General features: G+C 39.4%; 1 protein-coding gene across 2 annotated transcripts in view; it reads right to left on the bottom strand.

The window, feature by feature from the left end:
* Window positions 1-1,672: 1,672 nt before the first annotated feature.
* Window positions 1,673-19,711, bottom strand: part of SENP6 (SUMO specific peptidase 6) — an 83,894-nt gene continuing 65,855 nt past the window's right edge. For both annotated transcript variants that reach the window (XM_049817895.1, XM_049817896.1), the window contains 6 exons: window positions 15,297-15,730; window positions 11,974-12,077; window positions 9,776-9,864; window positions 7,331-7,399; window positions 7,076-7,226; window positions 1,673-4,264 (listed from right to left, as the gene is read on the bottom strand). In XM_049817895.1, coding sequence (XP_049673852.1) covers window positions 4,055-4,264; window positions 7,076-7,226; window positions 7,331-7,399; window positions 9,776-9,864; window positions 11,974-12,077; window positions 15,297-15,730 — 1,057 coding nt within the window. In that variant the 3' untranslated portion in view covers window positions 1,673-4,054. The remainder of the gene's footprint in view (window positions 4,265-7,075; window positions 7,227-7,330; window positions 7,400-9,775; window positions 9,865-11,973; window positions 12,078-15,296; window positions 15,731-19,711) is intronic.

The raw sequence follows: 19,711 nt of genomic DNA, 5'->3' as shown, positions 1-19,711 counted from the left end.
TCAGAGAAAAAAAAAAAACCAAACAAAAAAGAAAGAGGAAAAAAAAAGACCTAGCAAAGAAACAACCTGGCTGTTTATCTAGGTTGCGGCTAGCAATTACTCACACAACTGCATAAAGAATCCCTGAGGTACGGTGGACATTACCAGGTTTCCTTTTGTACCCACAGGTCTGCACGAGTCCACATGCACGTTTGTTAAAAGCGAGCAAAATCTAGCCTGTCAGAAAACTGCAACAGACCACAACAGAGAGAACAGTCACTTTCCAGATTACAGCCTCTCTGAACCAGACTGGAGCCTACAAAACAGTCATCTTTCATCACATCTTTGAGCAGGCATGACTGAGTTAAGCAGAAATGGTTTAAAAATACGGTGGTAAAAGGTAAGTACAATGGCTGTTACTGTTTCCAAGTTGTAGTTTCTAACACCAGCTCCCCTTTGGTTTCCAAAAGTGGATGGGAAGAGTCGGAAGACTTGGGGAGATGCTGTGCCTTTGGAAACCCAAGTCACTACACAGAGGTTCTTTAGGGGTACCGAGTATGTAGAATTTAAGACAGACTGTTATAAAAACTGTCATACCAAAATGAAATAAAATCTTTTATCCAGACTCTAGTACCTCTCATCGTCCTGGCCCCAAGAATCAAGGCTCCAAAGAACAAGCACCTTTACAGCTACTTCTGTTCACATGCTAAAACACAAGTAACATGTTATCAATGAAGGGCAACAGAAAGCTTTAACCAGTGACTGAAAATACAGTCTATTTAAAAATCTGAGTAGAAAATTGCAGGGGATTGCTAAACCAAGGAAACTGCTGCAGTTGTTCATCAGGAAAGCCTAGTAGTTCACTCCAACTTCCAGAGGAACTACGTTAACAGGAATTAAAAATCACACATGCAAAAGCTTCTTGTTCTGCTTTACTCATTTGCTGTGCAATACATAAAAAATAAATAAAATGAACAGCATGTTTTTCTCATCACGGTGCAAAGTCTGCTTGATTTTCCACCTCTTTTCTTACTGAATGTTTTGGAAGTTAGATTCTTCCCAGAGGAGCACACGGTGCAACCTCAAAAGTCAACATGGTTCTTCTGTTTGGCGTCTCTGGTCTTTAAAGAGTGTGCTCAGTTTCTTAACCAAGAAAAACAGGAATGTCACAAGGGACTACTTAGATGTCTCTTCTGCTTTTGCAGCTATCCTGCAAATGTGCACCAGAAGTGCATGCATTTTTTATGCTAAGTAATCTAAAACTTTTATAAGAATTAACTGTTATTCTACCCCACCTGAAAAACAATACAAACAGATACATTTAATTAGGTAGCCATCTGATACCTGACGCTGCAGAACGCAGTCATGCTACTCCTAAAGCATTTGTCATCTTAAATCTTATAAAGGAATATACAACTTATACCTTCCTCAGAGTGTATGTGTTATCATATAACTATTGAATAAATATACCTAGTCCCCACCCCACTAACTTCCACTGAATAAATCCGATTGAGAAAATTCACTGGTAAAACTCCTTGTCAGACTGCGAAACACTGTAGCGTAGTGGACCCTTACGTTAAGAACAAATACCTAACATGCGCATGTGGCAGTGAGCTTTTTAAACCAAGTCAGTAAGGTTTTAAATAACTCATTCTTAATTCTGTGGGTTTTTTCTATTAACATCACATTTTATTAAAAAAATAAGTTTCCTATATTTAACATGTATATTAGCTTGCTGTATATGACTGAAGATCTCGAGACCTTTAACATTAAATGATAATAAATCAAACACTTTCTTCACAGTTTTGAAAAAGGGGGAGGGAGGAAGAAAAGGCAGGACAGGAAAGAGGAAGGAAAAGGAGGAAGCACCAGGCCATTCCTAGCAAGAGAACCAAATAGTTCTACAGCATCAAATTTTGAACCTGCATCACAAACGTTAGAAAAAGGAAAACTATTATATTGATCAAATTTGGATATCTTCCATGTAATTAGAACATACCATTGGGAAAGACTAGACTGGGAAGGAATACATTCTATTTGCAGCTGTCTCTTCTCTGTATTTCCAAGAAATTATTTTCCTTCCTTCTCTACAAGCCATCACTGATGTACTTGCATTTGTATAACCTACTATTCCATCCAGTCTGTCAGCTGCACTAAAGCCAGATATACAAGACCCTGCAGGGAAACAGTCCAAAACTATTTTATCACAGATCCTTCCCCAACAATGGCAAGAAAAATTTGATGGAGGAAACAACCTGGAGGTGTGCACATTCGGTATTTAATTTGTAGTCGAGAAGACTGCCCCCGCATACTTTCAGCAAGAGACCAGTGTAGGAGTCACCTCTAACATAACGCATATATGTGGCGCTTACATAATTCTCCATGGGGCCCAGGGTGTATGCAAGAAGAAAGAGAAGAGGGAATGAACAACTCCCCTAAACGCCACAGGTTATCTGTGCAGAAGATTAGCAGCCCATGGTTGTATTGCTCTGTGTGCAGTCACTCTGCCTTGGTGAGCGAAGCCCCTTTTAAACGGAGGGTTTCACAGAGATAGTCGTCTGTGCAGAAACGCCCTGGCAGTAACGTCAGCAGCAGCCGTGTTTTCAGTGACAGTGAGAATCAAAATTCACAGAGAACCTGAAGTACTGGGTTAGACTTGATCTTGTATATAAAAATTGATCTCGGGGGACACAGAGTTCAGCTAGTGAATTCTCCGTTGCTTCTCTCTGGGAGAAGGGACTGACAAATGATATTCCCAGTGGAAAAGCCAAGAGAGAAACTGCTATCTGAAAGCAGGAATAGAAGGTCGCTCTCTTCCCCCGACAGATTCCTCCCGGGGAAGAGACAAGTTTCTGGTTCCCATCAAAGACAGCTATATTAGTAGAAGACCGTATACGTATCCTTGCACAAACCATATCCTACTTTCCTCCTTTGAATACCAAAGCCTTTCTATAGCAGGGATAAAAGGCTATGTTTGCAGCTTAAGCAACGATGGCATTTTAGATTGCTGTAAAATCAAAATACACTGGAAATATCCAAACAAATCCCAACATTAGTCTGATGCTACCTAAAGCCAAGAACAAACAAGCAAGCAATGAACACTGGTATTTTGGTTTTTTGCGTGGATATTACAAAAAATAGTAATCATACACTTTTTTCTTTTTAAATGTTCATTACTTAGATAAAGCACATATGAATGTAACATTCAGAATTGTAACATAGAAAATGTAATGTGGGCAATCTGCTATTCCAAGTACACTTACCAAAATACAATTTTATAATGAAGAAAGTCTCAAAATACACCTGTACAACAACTGGGATCCACAAAATATGATTTAATAGTATCACTCAAGATCACTTCATTGAAACCACTTTTATAATACTGTTTGAATAGTCATCCCTGGTCAAGGAGCATTCTCCCCCTTTCCCTAGCCCGTCCCACTAAAGCAAGGGTGGAATTTTAATTGCAATGCATATCTTTTAAAACCCCGAATCTGAAGCAGTCCTAGTAACTATTACACTGCCTACACTTAGATACTGGGAGGATGGGAATCACCCTCTCTGAGGCCATGGTACATTGAGACACTTACCCATATTATTGTCTGTAGCGCAAGCAGAATAATCTTGTAAAGGGCAACTAAATAGTGTCAAAATATGAATTAATTATCTCACTACCAAATCATTCCCTATGTGTTACTTAAGCCTGTAACATTACAACTTTACTGAAAAAGAAAAAGTTAACCATTTTATCCTATAAATATTTTCTTTATTTGCTTTATGTTTAGAAGTTGCTATTTAAGTTCTATTAACAGAAATACATAACAAAAGCTCCCTAACAAGTGGAAAAAAAGTAATTACAAATGCTGAAAAAGTTGGCCTCATTAACATATGTACAGACTTGCTTACTTAATACACATCTTTGTGGGAATTAAATCATTTTATGACACACATTTATACAGGCATTAAACATTCCCAAGTAACTTTGAGCAGAGAATACGCCAAATCTTTAGTCTGGGCAGACAAAAATGTATATCTCGGTTTTGATTGTGGAGCTAACATGCAACAGATACAACATTCAGTCTGAGCTGCTGTTGATAAGTTGTTCTGTTTTTTCCTGCAAAGATCTTTCCATTGAACTTGGGTCCTTTTGTCCCTTCTTGTCCTTGTTCTGCTGTTCCTGCAGCTTCAGGATTATTTTTCGTATTTCTTCTCTTTTGGTTTTCATTCTTGGGCGTGGAAACCAGTCTGTTAAGTTCATTGGTAGTTCAAAACTCAGAATGGGATTCTGAAAAGAAAGGTCATTTGAATATTACAGTAAGGAGTTACAACCTAGAAGACCGGAGAGAACCGTTGCGGCGAAAAGTACATTCTTCCTCACCTCGTTCCATCAGCATGGAACAAAATTTCTACAGTTTGGTGTTTTGTACGTGTACAATTAAGGTAGACCCAATCAAGCTTCGGTATGTTACAAAGAAACGTTTGTGCAGAACACAGTTCTGGTTATAAAAGCACCCAAATAATCTACTCAGTTTGCTACATCTTTTAGACAAAGCGTTTCACTGCAAAATTGTTCTGATTAAAAAAAAAAAGAGAGAAAATTATTGTAACGATATAGCACATTTTTTTAAAGATGACTCGCATCAAAGTCTAGAGCTGATTAGGAATCCGTTGCTAAGTACTCCTGCCCTTATAAATACCTTTATAAATACCACAACCAACTAGGAAAGTCAGTTTCACATTTCACCCTAAAAACCAGGGCCCGTGAAAAGCCCCTGGCTATCACCAGCCCTTTTTATACTTACATTCTGTTTTCTAGCTAGAGGTCATTCACCTAAAGAATTAAGGGAATGATTATTACGAGACATTCTCTACGCCACTTCTGTGACACTGTACAACGGTTTCACCCTAACCGAACAACAGTTTGTGGAATAGCGTTTTCTCTCAGAGAAGTTCCTCCCCTGGTGTATTCTAGTTTACATCGTTAACGGGGTTATTTAAGAGTAAATTGCATTCATCCACTGAGCTAACGCTAGCAAGGCAACTTGGGAAGAAACCAGTCACTTTCCACACGGGAACGTGACAATGCCTTATGCTGCGCCAGCAGCCCTACTCCACGTCCAAACAGAACACCAACTAGATAGTACGGCAATAAAAACCCGCTAGATTGAACTGACTTTGCCAGCGAAGCTACTTCACACCAGCAGTAAGCCGACTTCAGAAGAATGACGCTTAAGATGCAGAAAGCCACGGGCAAAAACCGAGTAGGTTTTCCACCGTTTCAATTATGAACTGGGCCAGACTAAGCAGACGATCAAAACCCAACCAGTGCGGTTCCCCGCGGCAGCAAGGTATGCCACATTCCCCCGCAGCCGCCCTTCACCGGGGCTTTTTGCTGCTGCCGCGGCTCAGTCTGGAGAAGAGAAGCGGGGCGGCGGGTCAGACGCCAGCTGTGGCCGTGCTCCGCTGCCGCCGCGGAGCTTCCTCCTCGCTCTGCGGGTTCCCTCCCGGCGGAGCGACGCCCCCCCGTCTCCCCCGAGCCCGGCTCCTGCCGCCCATCCGCCGGCCGAGCCCGCCCGGCCGCCCTCGGCGCGGCGGCACCGCGGCGACCCCTAGCGGCGGGAGCGGCGCCGCAGGCGGCCCCGGGGCCGGGGCCGGGGCCGGGGCCGGGGCCGGGGCAGCAGGAGGTCGGGGAGGGACCGGCCGGGGCGGCTGAGCGGTGCGCTCCCCACCAACAGCTGCGGGCCGGTCGGGTGAGCCTCGGGTTTCAAAAACGAGCATCGTGATTTTAACCCTGAGGAGCGGGAAGAAGGTACCGTACGTCGGTCCGCGAAGGAGGAGAGGGTGTGCCCGGAGGGTCCCCGAACGTCAGCTCGAGCACGTCCCCCCGCTCGGTCCGTACCGCCGCCACAACAGCGAGACAGTTGTGCGATTTCCCAGGTACGCCGGCAGCTGAGATGACTAGTCCGGTAGCTGTCAGACAGTCCAGGGCTGCGCAGGCAGTGGAGGTTTTCCCTTCCCGCCAGCCCTACTTCTGACAACACCCTGCGGTCCGCTACCTGACCCATCGACGCGCCATCCCTGCTCCCCGGCAAAGCTGCTGCATCCCGCAAGATCGGGCAGGACAAGGGATTCAGCCCGACACGGTTCAGCAATCGGTTTGCAAGAAGGAAGGGGCTAAGGTTATTAACACTGGGTGGCTCCTCGTGTCCCCCGTGCACAAAACGGGAAGCGCTCAAGGACGGCGCTGAGCTCTCAAGGACTCACTGGTAAAACAAAAGCTTTTGGCTTCGATTTGCATGAACGCGCTCTGCTAAAGCCTTGCTGCTACCGTATAAAGTCCAAACGAGGGGAGGGTGGAGGAATGGAGAAGAAACCGCCAGCTTCCTCAGGAAAGGCTACCTACAGGAGAGTTCAGGAACGCTGCTCTAAAGTACTATGGACTGTAAATGCAGTTAGCGTCCCATGCAGACAACATCGCCCTTGACCATGGTTTCTCCTCCCAACCCAGACCTGAAGGTGCTAATGCCTCTACTTGTGAAAGGAGCTGTAACTGGAAGACCAAGACAGTTAAAGTCAGCAAGATTTTAACCAAGCTCTTCAATGGAATCAAGATTTGGCATTTAGCTGTAATGATTCCACTTGCGTGTTTTAAAGCAAGTTAAAAAAAATTAGCTGTATCGTATTCATGAATTTATTCAGAGTCACATTTCTTAGGGAAAAAAGGGCAAGCTTTTTGTACCACATCTTCAGTTTAGATTTTGAACTCAAATTTGAACACTGCTTCTTACCAGATCATTTTAAAGAGTATGCACTATAAGAACACAAAGGATGACTCTAAATATATTTTCTTCATATTCTCTCAGAAAATTCCATGGCTTCCAATTTCTGATACATATGCACAACGAATAATGGTAATTATTTTCCAAAAATTATGTATGTTGATGTATAAATTTATAATGCATAATCTAACAAATAGGTTTAAGAGCTACACTAGAGAGCCTTTTATTATTGTAATAATTTTAATACCTCATATCTGATTGCTATAGGAGACACCCCCCCCCCCCAAAAAAAAAGGTACACAAACAGGCATACATACCTCAAAAAAGCTCTCCACATATTGCAGTATGTACACTCCACAATCACTGAAGTTGTTCTGTTGTGGCACTTTTGGGTTGGAACCTTTCATGACATCTTTGGAAAAGCTTCTTTTGTTGCCCTTCCTGACTTCCCATTCCACCTCTAAGTATCTATGATAAAAGACCATGCAAATTCAAACTTCTGTTTTCTTGCAGGATTTTGGAAAAAAACAACAAACCAAAAACCAAACAAAAAAACCAGATAGGAAACTTACTCCCTCAGCGTCTTCACAACATTTGACCGGGAAGGGCCTCTCAGTGAGTCCATAAGCAAAATGCAGGGCCTAAGAGAGAACACAATTTTTAAGTACACAATACTTTACAGCAGTTTGGAAAACACAATGTTACAAAGCTAGCTAGCTACAAAATAATTTGTAGGGTGACCTTGAACAAAACTAGATCAATACTACAAAGTTTTGCCAGTCCTGCCGTAATCCCCTAACTGGATAGCTAAATGAAAAGTTATCTTTAGATTTAACTACACACCAAGTGCAGAGAACTTCAGAATACACTTAGAAAATACAGTACTGTCAGACTGAAAGCATTTGCTACAGGCAAAATCTAGTTGCCTAAAACCCCTCAGGCGTCTAGTGCTCTTTTAGATGCCCAAGCATCTGTGACACTGGCAAGAGACTAGAAAGTAAGGCGCAGAACCCATAAACAACCTTCTGGAGTAGCAGCTGGAGAAGAGATAGGACAGTCCCCAGCACCTAAGACGACCCTTGGTATGCATGTCCAAGAAGTGATCCCAACCAATGAATATGAAATCTACCTGACAGTTACCCAGAAAACACACATGTACTCAATTTGATAGACTTTAGAAAAATAACATATCCATAAACAAACATTTTCTAGAGAACCAAGTCTGCCTGAACGCTCAATAACATATCCATCAACAAACATTTTCTAGAGAACCAAGTCTGCCTGAACGCTCTCTCGCACGCTACAGATGCTTACATCCTATCACTCGATCGAGAGGATATTACCTTTGCAGTAGCTACAAACATAACAATCGCATCAGCCGCCTTATAGACAACAGCTAGATTTACACATCACAGCTAACTCATACCAGAATTCAGAATCTCAGCAATAGATGCAAGATATATTTTAAGGAATAAGAGCAAATTACTTTTCACAAAGCTCTGCCTTCTGTTTTCTATCAATAACACACATGCATTCAGACAAGGCATCCTTTATAGAAACTGCAAACTAGTAAAGTCAGACAAAATATCTGCATGCATTTATGTATAGGTTTGTTTCAATTTATAAATTATTTTACATGTATGCAATTTTTTAGGCATAAGCATATTGTCACTTGAATAATGTTTGCTTTTACTTGTACTTGGTTTAATTTCTGATAAAAGAAAGTTACTATTTATATAGGCAATGCTCTTTAAAAATGCACAATCCAGTACTTGGCAGGGGGTGGGGGGAAGTGAAAGCCTTTTCAAGGTAATTATCTTTTTCATATAGAAGTAATTTAAAAATATGCTAATAGTAAAATATTTAAGTGCCCTTAATGACTTTTGATACTTAAGTGTCAAAGATCTTACAAAATTTCATGTTTGGATCAAAAAAAAAAAGTCTAGTGGAAAGTATTATGTACAGATAATCCATCATCAAGAATGGGACAAGTTTAGCCAAACTATAATCAGAAGCTCATAAATATGCTTAAAACAACACAGATGGATTTTTACCCCTTCATGAAAAAGTATTAAGAACACATTCCATATCATGTATAAATACATAATTTTATCACACACCGTAAGAACGTACTGTGAAAGCCTTTACCTTTCTATAGTAACCATTATATTCACAAAGACAGAAATAAAAAAAAGCATAAAGAAATTGTGAAAAAATACAGATGAAATTGTGAAGACAGCAATACTAAGTAACAATATTTCTAGACTTGGAATCATGCATTTCTGTCACACCAAAATGCAAGCAACTGCAGTCGATTATTAATAAATAATTTCTGGGTTTCAAACATAAAAAAATAAAGTTTAAGAGTTTGAAAATCCAAACCAGGAAAAAAGTTAAAAAAAAAAAAAAAAAGAGCAACTGAACTTAGTATTGTGGAACATTCTTATTAGAGAAAAAAGAATAATGTTAAGAACAGACAGAGAAAAAAAAGAATAATACTAAGAACAAAAAAGAGACAATAAAGAGAGACAGATAGAACACATTTAGCTAATGGAGGCAGTTAAAATTATTCCCATTTTCCTGTACTAATTTGAGTGGTGACAAAGGTTTTCTTTAGTACTAATTTTAGTTAGTTATTTTCATTTAAAGGCTTTTTTTTTTTTTTTTTTAAATACGGAAGGATACTTTTAAACATGCCTCTGCACCTTTTTTTTTGTAGGAATCTAAGTGCAAGATATCGAAGAACAGCCTTATTTGAAGAAACAATCTTCAATTGCCTGAAGCAGCACACAGGCTTAACAGAAACCCAGAAAGCTATTATCTCACTCGTAGTTTCATTCATTAAATTTTCTGCTCACTGAAGATGATGATACTACAAAGTATAAAATTCTCTCTCAAATACTAACAACATGCTGATTAAAGTGTTTGAAGACTGCTATATGACCATTTCCCATAATTACTGTCTTAAATTTCATAAACTTTTATGAAATTTCCATTTTAACTGTTTTAATACTTACTGTTTACAGATGGTAGGTTTCAGGTGCCATTGTCCCATTTCTGAATTACAGTTATCATCTGCAAGGCCACCATCATCACTACTGTCTTCCTACAGAAGCAACATGTTTACAGGTGTTTAAAAGCTAATATTGATTTTCAAACAAATGCAGAAGAAATTACTGCTATACTTACCATCTTTATTCAAGACCAATAACATAAGTTTAATAAAGAAGTGGTAGCTTTAATCTGAAACCATTCCTTGTTTGTAAAGTTTGCATTACCAACTTTTAGTCACACGGCTTCTCCAAATCCGTGCTGGAATGACACGGAGTTAACGACTGCTGAAACTAGAAAAAAAGCTGCAACTGACATTTTCAAAGCACTGCTGGCTTAAAAGAGTTGCATCTCCATTATTTGGTTATAATCCAAATTATCAATGCCTTCCCTTGCTAATGATTACTAGAAACTTGCTTGGCGGTTTCATGTATGTTATCTCCTAGATGAAATGAGACAAAATCTGCACAAATTCAGAAATAAAATTTGGTCTTTGCTCTGGAATGCACCAACTTGTTTCTTAGGGCAAGGGAAATTAAACCACCATGATACTATAGATCACGGGTTGCAAAAACAGTCATGCCACAAACCTGGGAATACCCTTTGACCTTTTGATTTCAATATTGATTGCTATAAAAGATACGGAAGCTTTATGAATAAAACCACTAAGTTCTTGTATCTAAAAGTAACGCAATGATCCAAGGTTTCTTACCCTTCTACAGAGTTCACTTAACTACCACAGACCATTCCCATTATAGGGAAAGAGATGCTTTCCAAAAATGAGAACCCTCCATATCAGCATGATTTGTGAAATTTTTGGTGAGAATCATGTACACTAACACACAGGATCCTATGACTGAAATCCTCCCGGTATGCCATGAAGATGTTATCGTATTAGAAACTACTGCCTAGTTCTTAATACACTTGTTTCTGTCGCAGCCTCAACTCCATTTTTGGCAGATGCGAAGGTGCACTCAGCCTGTCATGGTCTACCATTTCTATACTTGCTTTGTGCATTCTAGAAGATACCACTGACAGCTTCAGCCTGAGTTCAGTTCTAAGCTACACTACAATGAGGGAACTCGGCGTCTTTGCCTCCTCTCAGGGAACACAGCTGGCCATCTGCTTTCTTCCCTGCCTTCGTGCCACGTACTTCCGATTGGAAACACTCTACTACTCATTCTCCATCTTCAGGGAACTCTAACTGCTACAAAATAGAAAGGCACTTCCATCAGGTGAGAATCACAGAATGTTTGGGCAAGTGGCATGACAGGAGAGATGGGTTGCATCTGTATGAAAAGCATAGTTGGGTTTCAACATAAACTGGAGCTTTTATATTTCTGCACACATATACGTACTATTTGAAAGCCATTACAAATAGCTGTAGACTTTAGAAAATGATTGTTTGTTCTGGACTCAAAGCTGAAAAATAGGTAATTCCTAGACTGTGTATTTGATAGCCTCCGATTCTTTATTTCAGACAACTTGGAGTCACACACCTGAAACATGAACATAAAGGCCCATTAGGAAGAGTAAACGTGTAACTCCTAGCTTGCTCACACTGAACTTACAGTGTAGAAGCAACAGGGCTACGGAACAATGCCCTTGTATCCAGCTGTGAATCAGTAAAGGACATTTTAACGATCAGTCTTTCCACAGCTCTAAAATCTCAACGTCTTCCAATTTGAACAAGAACACAACTTGATTATAAATCCATGTTGTTCAAATTTGATTAGGAGTAGCACCTCCTTATAAATGCCTCTGTTTATGTCCAGGAAATGCAGCTGAAAGAAGAGTCACTTGTTCTTGGGTCTGGTAGATAAACAATTGGCGTAGGGGAGATGAAAAATAGAAATGTGCTGACTTTCAGAGTTTCCACTAAAATCTTTGTGTAATATTGTCACTATGCAAAAGACTCGGAAAATGAAATGCAGGATCAGTACGGCAGTTTCCTATTACACATTTTAATGAACAAATGTACAATCCTCTCCAGTCGGGTGATCTGCAAATTTTTGTAGGTAACCAGTGCTTTGGATTTGACACTTGTAAAGATAACTAGCTTTAGACAATGCACATTTATGATGTGTATACAGCTTTGAAGCGACCCATTCAAAGTATAACACAACAGTTTATATTTCCCAAATAAAATTGCTTAATTCTTTACCTGGTTATCTTGGTCTTCAGAAAAATCTATAAGCTCATCTTCATTTAGTTTACTGCCATCAGCTGAGTCTTCACTATAGTTTAGCCTGATTTTGTGCAATCCATCTGTATCAATCACAGATAGTAGTATATTTAAACATCAAATACTATGTCATCTTTGAAGACCAAACTAATTTTAAATGCCTCAGATTTGCTCAGGATTGCTCACAATAACTGTGATACAGCTGACATATTTTATTCATGCATACAAACAAAAGTGAAAAGTTTCTTCTAAGTAACACAGCAGAAACTGTTCCTTATTCTGTAAAATACCTAAAAAAATTCTAGAGACCTAGACTAAAACCTACCATGAAATTACCCTGTAGTTCCATGAAGCCTTTACAACAGTATAAATTGGTACTGCTACCAAAAGGGGCAGTCTCATTTGGTCCATAATATAACCGCTTATTCCCGTCCCTAGCTGGTTCCTTCCACGACACCAAATACATCCAAACATAGTGGACCAGACTGAGAAAGTCAGCCACAAGCTTAATATTTTTTAACCTGAATCAGTTCCTTGATCAGATTTGCTGTGCAGTTATATGAAGACTGGTGCTGGTAAAAGGGAAAAGGCAGTTTGGGAGCACTCTGTTAGGGAGGGTAGAATGCATGATCAGCTCTCCTGGGAGCAGCAGCTTAGAAATGTTTGTGAAACTTCACTGTTTGCTACATAGAAAGAGTATCTATAAATTCACTCCCTAGCCCCTCTACATATTTAGTCACTTGACAAACAGCATCTGAAGAAATAAAGAATAAGGAACATTATAGCTATACCTCTGAAAGAAGCAGGTATAGAGAGCTACAGGCTCACTAGTCTTCCTATACTACCATGCAACACTTCAGAACAGATTTTGAGGGGAAAACTAACACACTATATGGGAGCAAGTGAAAAATGAATAATTCATGCCAGCAAAACCTGAAATCTTCATAAGCAAACTTCTCCTAGAAGGCTATACAATATATCTAAACAATCACAAAAATAGAAGTGTTGGTTATGGCATCACTGGAGGACATATTACTTAAAGAAAACTAGGATTTCTATAAAAACAGTAAATAGGGCAATGAACTAGCTAATGGAAAAAGCAGAGAAGACCTGCATTTGAGAATACTTCAACAGAGAAGTTGAAGTTAACACTTTGGAAGGAGGTTACCAGTGGTGTTCCACAGGGACAAACTTGGGAATTAGTCTTAGTCAGTATCTTTGAAAAGACCTTAGCAGAAGAAGTAGGCCATATACTAATGTGACTTATTGCTGACAGATTCCTAAAAAATAAAAATTGGTATCGAGAAGAATCAGATCTCATACAAGAACTGAGCAATAAAAAGGGGATTAGCTAAGTAATAAACAAAAATAAATATATATTTCAGATTATTTCTTCAAAATTATTTAAGTATCAACTCCTACTGATTTACAAGTCCAACACCAGGATTTAGTTTGAGATCAATCAAATCAATTATCCCATCCCTGGCAGTGTTCAAGGCCAGGCTGGATGGGGCCTTGAGCAACCTGGTCCACTGGAAGGTGTCCCTGCCCATGGCAGGGGATTGGAACTAGGTGATCTTGAAGGTCCCTTCCAACCCAAACCATTCTGTGGTTCTATGATTATATGATCAAGACATCTAAGTGTAGGCTCCTATGTATAGTAGGCATCTAGGGTCCCACAATGTCAAGTGGAGACCATAATCAGAGCAGGGAGCTACTCACCTGAATGGCTACTCTACGTCTGCTTTAGTGTGAGAAGAGGAGATCTCTTGGTTTCATTGACTGTACTATCAAAGAGGCACCTGCTGCCTTTTGAGATATCCTAGGATATCCAGGACATGCGTATGGATTTGGCAGAGTCAAGAACCACACCCTTCTGGACCAACAGCTGAAACCTGGGCAGAAAACCCAAGGCCTACATCCCCATCTTCCACCTAGTTGAAATGGAAGTTTAGATATACAGCACATCTAATTTAGCTGCCTAAACCTGTGCTTAGTGTCAATCTCAAATTCAATCTCATACTTAAACCAGGACTGTGACCCGTAAGAATGCATTAATGAAAGGGTGCATCATCTGCAATAGCTGAGCAAGAGAGTCTGAGTGTTTTAGCCAGCAACAGAATGACCATCAGCCACCAATACAGCGCAGCCATAAAAAAGAGAAATGTAATCCTAGCAAAAATATCAAAAAGCATGTTCCAACTAATTACAGACAAGTAACAGTAGCAGCATCCATGACATGGGAGACCATACCACACAGCAGCAATATCATAAACAGTAATGATCACACAGAAAATGAAAAAATAAATTCAAACAAGAGCAGATCTTCACACACCCCCAACCCTGCACTAAGACCTTCCAGGAGAAGTGACAATGTTATCACAAATGAATAAATTTAGATTAGAAAGTAGGAGAGTGTTTATACCCACAAAGATACTAAAGTTGTAATAGCCTGCAGTATGCAGGTTATCGAGCATATGCTTGATAATCTTTCCAGATCTTGTACTGTAAGCTATGCAATTACTTACTGTGTAAATTGAGTCAATAGGAATACTATCGGTGACTAAAGTAAAAACTTCTGTGTGACTACATGTTTTGTATTCTATGCCTCAAAGGGATCCAAACCTTACAACTTGCAGAGAAAACGATCTTTTCCCAATTCCTTCATCTGCCTTTAAAAGTATATCAGCTCCTTTGTTCACTTTGGTACAAATGCTGTTCCAGACCACTGAAATCAGCTTCCACAGCAGCGATGCATGGAGGAAGCCTCTCTAAATGCAACACGAAGTCATGTGACAGATTTTTTTTAAAAAATTATTTTCATCTTTTTTACATACCTTCTATCAGGACATCAAAGAACTTAATGGTGTTGAAGCAAAACCTTAAATGCTAGAAGACACTGCAATTCAGGTTACTAACACAATCTTAATTCAGTTCCCCCATGCACATACATTATGAGGATCCATGGTCAAATACTATCCTTTCCTTAAAAATTACAGTCTTAAAGTGATGCAAAGTGATATCTACAGAATGATTTTGTGTGAAAAAAAGGTCACACAACTGAAAAATTAATCTGATTTAGGAAGACACTGTTTTATCTCCAGCCCTTTGCCATGAGAGTTCTGTCAACAGCCACAAAAAACATTTTATACACAATGGCTATAGATTACTTGTATTGCAAGTACTCAGACTTCAGCCACATACTAAACTTTCAAAGTATGAAGTTTACACAAGTGCAATAGTAACAGATATGAGGTCTCCAGATTTTTCATTAAAATGTGCATATTTTTACAATTACATACCCATAGATTGGTTAGCAGTTGTGAATTCACCCTGTATACCATTTTCGTCTGGAGTCCTATGGTCTAGTTTATGGCATGCTGATTCCACAGTGTTAGGTTCTTCCACATCACTGTCTATTTGATTTAGTTTTTTGAAAGCACTTTTTCCCCTACAAGGACTTCTTCTACAACATGAAGACTCACTGTCCTCTGTTTCAGTGTTTGGATCAATTAAAGCTGTATTATACTTTTTGGTCAATGTCTTCTTTGCTGTGGACTTGGAAGGCGAGTTTTGTGCATCTGACTCATTTGGCAAAGGAGATGGTGTGTTGCTCTCTCCATCTGACGAGGAGGATTTTATCTGTGTTGTAGCATTTTCATGATAGTGGGGATTTGGTTCATATTTGGGTTTTTCTAAACCAGGAAAACAGATGACAGCCAAAAACCAGTGGGCACTGCAAAGGAAAAAAAATACATTAAAAACTCGCAATTACATTAATGCTCACATTTAAACATGAAGTTGGTAAAAACCAAACAAAACACTGAGTGTACGTGCGCACACACAAAAACCAAATCCTGTCCCCTATAGTTATCAAAGATATATTGTAATAGCTGTCCACTCTTCTGAGCTGAGCAGGTTTTACTCAAGCCTTCACAGTCTTCTTTAAAGGTAAGATCACTCCATGCAAGTAGTCACTGACAAATTCATTAATTTGATGCTATTAGTGAAAAACAGGTGCTGTCTAAAAGTTTGCTCGTACTTTATACATTCTTTTCCTTCTTTGAATTAAAGCTTATTTCTTTTTTAACATTTTCTTTATCACTGCACAAATTAGGGATTGTAGAGTTCTTGCTTTAAGGCTGTATAGAGTTTTCTAGTAGTTCAGCACTAGCAACACAAGTAATCAGATCTAATGGTATAGCTGAATTGCCCATATTCTTCCACCTATGAGATCTTCCAATTGTATATGACGTGTCACATTTTTAAAGAAATCTTGTCAACACTGAATTAAAACAGGGGAGAAAATAGTGTTTTTAATGCCATCACCATGACTCTGTTGTCCTCCTCACCCTTCACAGAACTGGCATTCTAACCCTTTCAGGATCAAAAATAGTTATATCCTCCAACATAAAATAAGATAGGATGTAAGTTTTGCCCCAGATTCCTCCTTATCTCCTTGCCTCTTCGGACTTCACTGGCTTGCCACTCAATCAGAAATGGAGCAACAGCAAATTCAGGGATTGAGGCATTGCAAGAAGATATTGACTGACCTGATTTAGAATTTTTCTGAAGGTTCTCCGATTCCCTACAGCAAATAACAAAACAGAACCTAGCTTTGTATTATGCAAATGAAGCCACATTTCGATAGGTTTTAGAAAAAATAAACAGCAGTAGCTAAAAATGCATGTCTAACCGACATACTAAAAAAATAATTAGATGATTATGAAGCCTAAACTCCATTGAAATTCAGTGGCAGTTACGGTAAGTGGCCTTTGAAAGCAGCATGTGAAGTATGGAGGCGTTTTATCTTGAACAATTCACCACAAGTAGTAAACAAATACATCAAGTATTGCCAAACCCCGGAATTTGTGTGTGCTCTATTAATATAGGCTTTATGTACCAATTATGTAAATAGACTAGCAAATTAACCTGGGTCTAAAAAGAAGACAGCCTGTTACTTTTAAAAGAACAACCTATTTCCATTGGAGACTTGAACAAAAAGGACTGGACTGCCAAAGGACACTGATGCAGTCATGGTTAAATCAGCCATATTGTTCTGAAGTTAATTCTCCCCTAGATTCATCCTGCCCACCTCCAGTTACTGCAGTTTGACAACTTTTTAGATGATGAGCCCAGATTCCCTAAGTTAGTGGTTATGGGAGAGTCTGGAAAGACTTTCTGGAAGTAGATACTGAAGTTCAGCAACTCCAGAGCAATCACTTCTAGAATGTACTCTTAAACCAGCTGCCAGAAAAAACACCTTTGTCCTAAAAGAAAAGAAAGCATCATTCTAGGCAGCATAGGAGAAGCATTATCAGGAGCAACCATTAGCAGCATTCTTGTAACACAAGAGAAGCTCTCAAGTTTTCTCAAATCCTAGAATAAGTTGGTTCACATAGTACTTAATTCAAGACACAAAGAAGCAAAAGAAACTCTGAGATTGGTTCTCAACCAGACTAGTTTTGCCACAGATTAAGGTTTGAGACCTTTTATAAATAGTAATGGATGCAGATCTTTCACTGTAACCAAAGAAACTCTTCCATACCTTTGATCCACTATTGTGTCACATAGAGAAAGTTCTGTTTACAAGGACTTGTTGCCAGCATCAAACCAGGTGGCAAATTCCTGAAAAATACCTGCAGCACTGTAATGCATCAAGCTGCAAACACGGGGAGAGTCTAGACAAGTCAAGGCTCTATGTGAGTTCTACGATCATAATCTATGAAGACAAGCAATAAAGTGATGGAAGAGAAGTGGGTGATGAAAGCCTACTACACTATATTAGGTTGCACATACAGATGTCCAGGCAAAGACATGTTGAAAACATTCTGAAAACCAGGTTCTCCAAAAACCACATAGAATGGCATGTACTTTGCTCTCTACGCCACAGGCATTAACTGGCTGTCTCTCCTTACCACTGATTCCTTGTACTCCTAGTGTTTTCACTCATCCCTTGAGGTTATGAGGCAATGCCCCGATTTAAAAAAAACAACAAACCAGTCCTATTAACAAAGTCCAGGGGCTGTATATTTCATAACACATTATATACACAGCTACAGAATGTTACCTGAAGCTGTAACTTACACAAACAGGATCTATACTGTATTTGCTAACCAGATCAGAAATCCTTTAGGTTAGTATTTTGCCATTAAAAACCAAAAATCGGCACTGATACCTATTGCCCTTTTTGTCAGCAGTCCTGGTTCAGTATCAGAGAAGCTAAGAAGCACCTGAAGTGGTACTGAAGTTAATGAAAATAAAACAGGATTTATATGTCAATTCAACATAAAGCCAAGAGCTATATATTGAAGTAAGAGAGATACTTGAAATAAAGTAACCAGCAAAACCTCAAAACCCTTTTTGACTGAAAAAGTAAGTTAAGATGACTCCAGTTGTCTGCTCTTGACCCACTTTGAAATGCAAGAATATATGGAAAAGAGCAGTCAAAAAGTGACCTGGTAAAACCTACTATTCTTCGGTGTCATGGCAATATAAGGAAGAAAGAGGCCTAGAAGCCTTCATACTTGCCAGTTTTTGTGTTCTTCCCCAGGTAGCTCCCCAGTCTCCTCTCTGTCCTGCGATACCAATTACTCATCATAATGGGAGTATTTCATTGTCAAGTCACTGGTTCTTTCCTAAATATGTTAGCATCTCCCCCCAGAAAGTTCAGCTTTTTGTTCCTCAAAACTGAATGCTACAGTTTGGGGGATGGGGAAAGTGACATGTTTGAGAGGAGACAGAATAACAAGGTGCATCCAAGAAAAATACTAGCAGCTAATAACAATAAATTAAAAAGAAATATGGAAGACCTGATTTATGCTTTCTTTGCCAGAAAGCAGGTCAAAAACAACAATAAAAAACAAACTCGCTCCCCCGCGCCAAACCGCCAATTCCTCATCTCCCTGGATACTTGGTTTGCAATGTTCTTACTGTTCATACCAAGAAACTACTTTTGCAAACGCACGTCCTACTATCACCACTTACCAGGTTTCAGTGCACAGTGAAGGACAGTTCGAAAAAGTGTGAACAGGATCATTTCCAGATGAAAGATGCACACCAAGAGTACACTTTTCATGCTGTAATGACTACTGGACGAGTCCATGAGACCAAGCTAGTCCAAAGCAAAATCCCCAATCCATACATGGCGTGAACATTATGCCTTCAGTACAACCTGTTCTGTTCTGCAAATTCACTTCTACTGAGCTGCACTACTTCCTAAGGTAGACATTGCTTTAGTTGCTTAACAGTAAATGAAAAAAGAAAGTGAAAAACCACTATGTGGTAAAGTTACTAGCAATATAACTGAATCTTGTAAAACCACAGAACTATTTCTTTTCATTTTCAGATGACTTCTAAGTCACACTGTCTGGTATTTGCAGCATGATCAGTCTCATTTATCTTATGCATAACCAATGTGGATGTGTGAATGACACAAGAGGATGGTGGGAAGAAAACTATATTAACAAGCTCTAAGGCAACTAAAATTTGAGTGACAGACACTTCAAAGTTCTGGTATTTAAAGCTTTAGGAGAGAACCATGGCAAGGATGAAGTCTGCAGTGGACAGAAAGAATATCTTACACACGATTCATTTTCATCACATAAGGACTGACTATCTTCCCATGGCTGTATACAGGTCGTAGCATCTCAAATTCTGACATCAGTGCTTATGAGCAGCTTTCTCAGGGATTTACTTAGGACTTTATAACAAAGAC

This window comes from Accipiter gentilis, chromosome 15 (genome assembly GCF_929443795.1).
Source record: "Accipiter gentilis chromosome 15, bAccGen1.1, whole genome shotgun sequence".
NCBI classification, from domain to species: Eukaryota; Metazoa; Chordata; class Aves; order Accipitriformes; family Accipitridae; genus Astur; species Astur gentilis.
The sequence above is the reverse complement of the archived record's forward strand: the minus strand, read 5'-3'. Positions and strand labels throughout refer to the sequence as shown.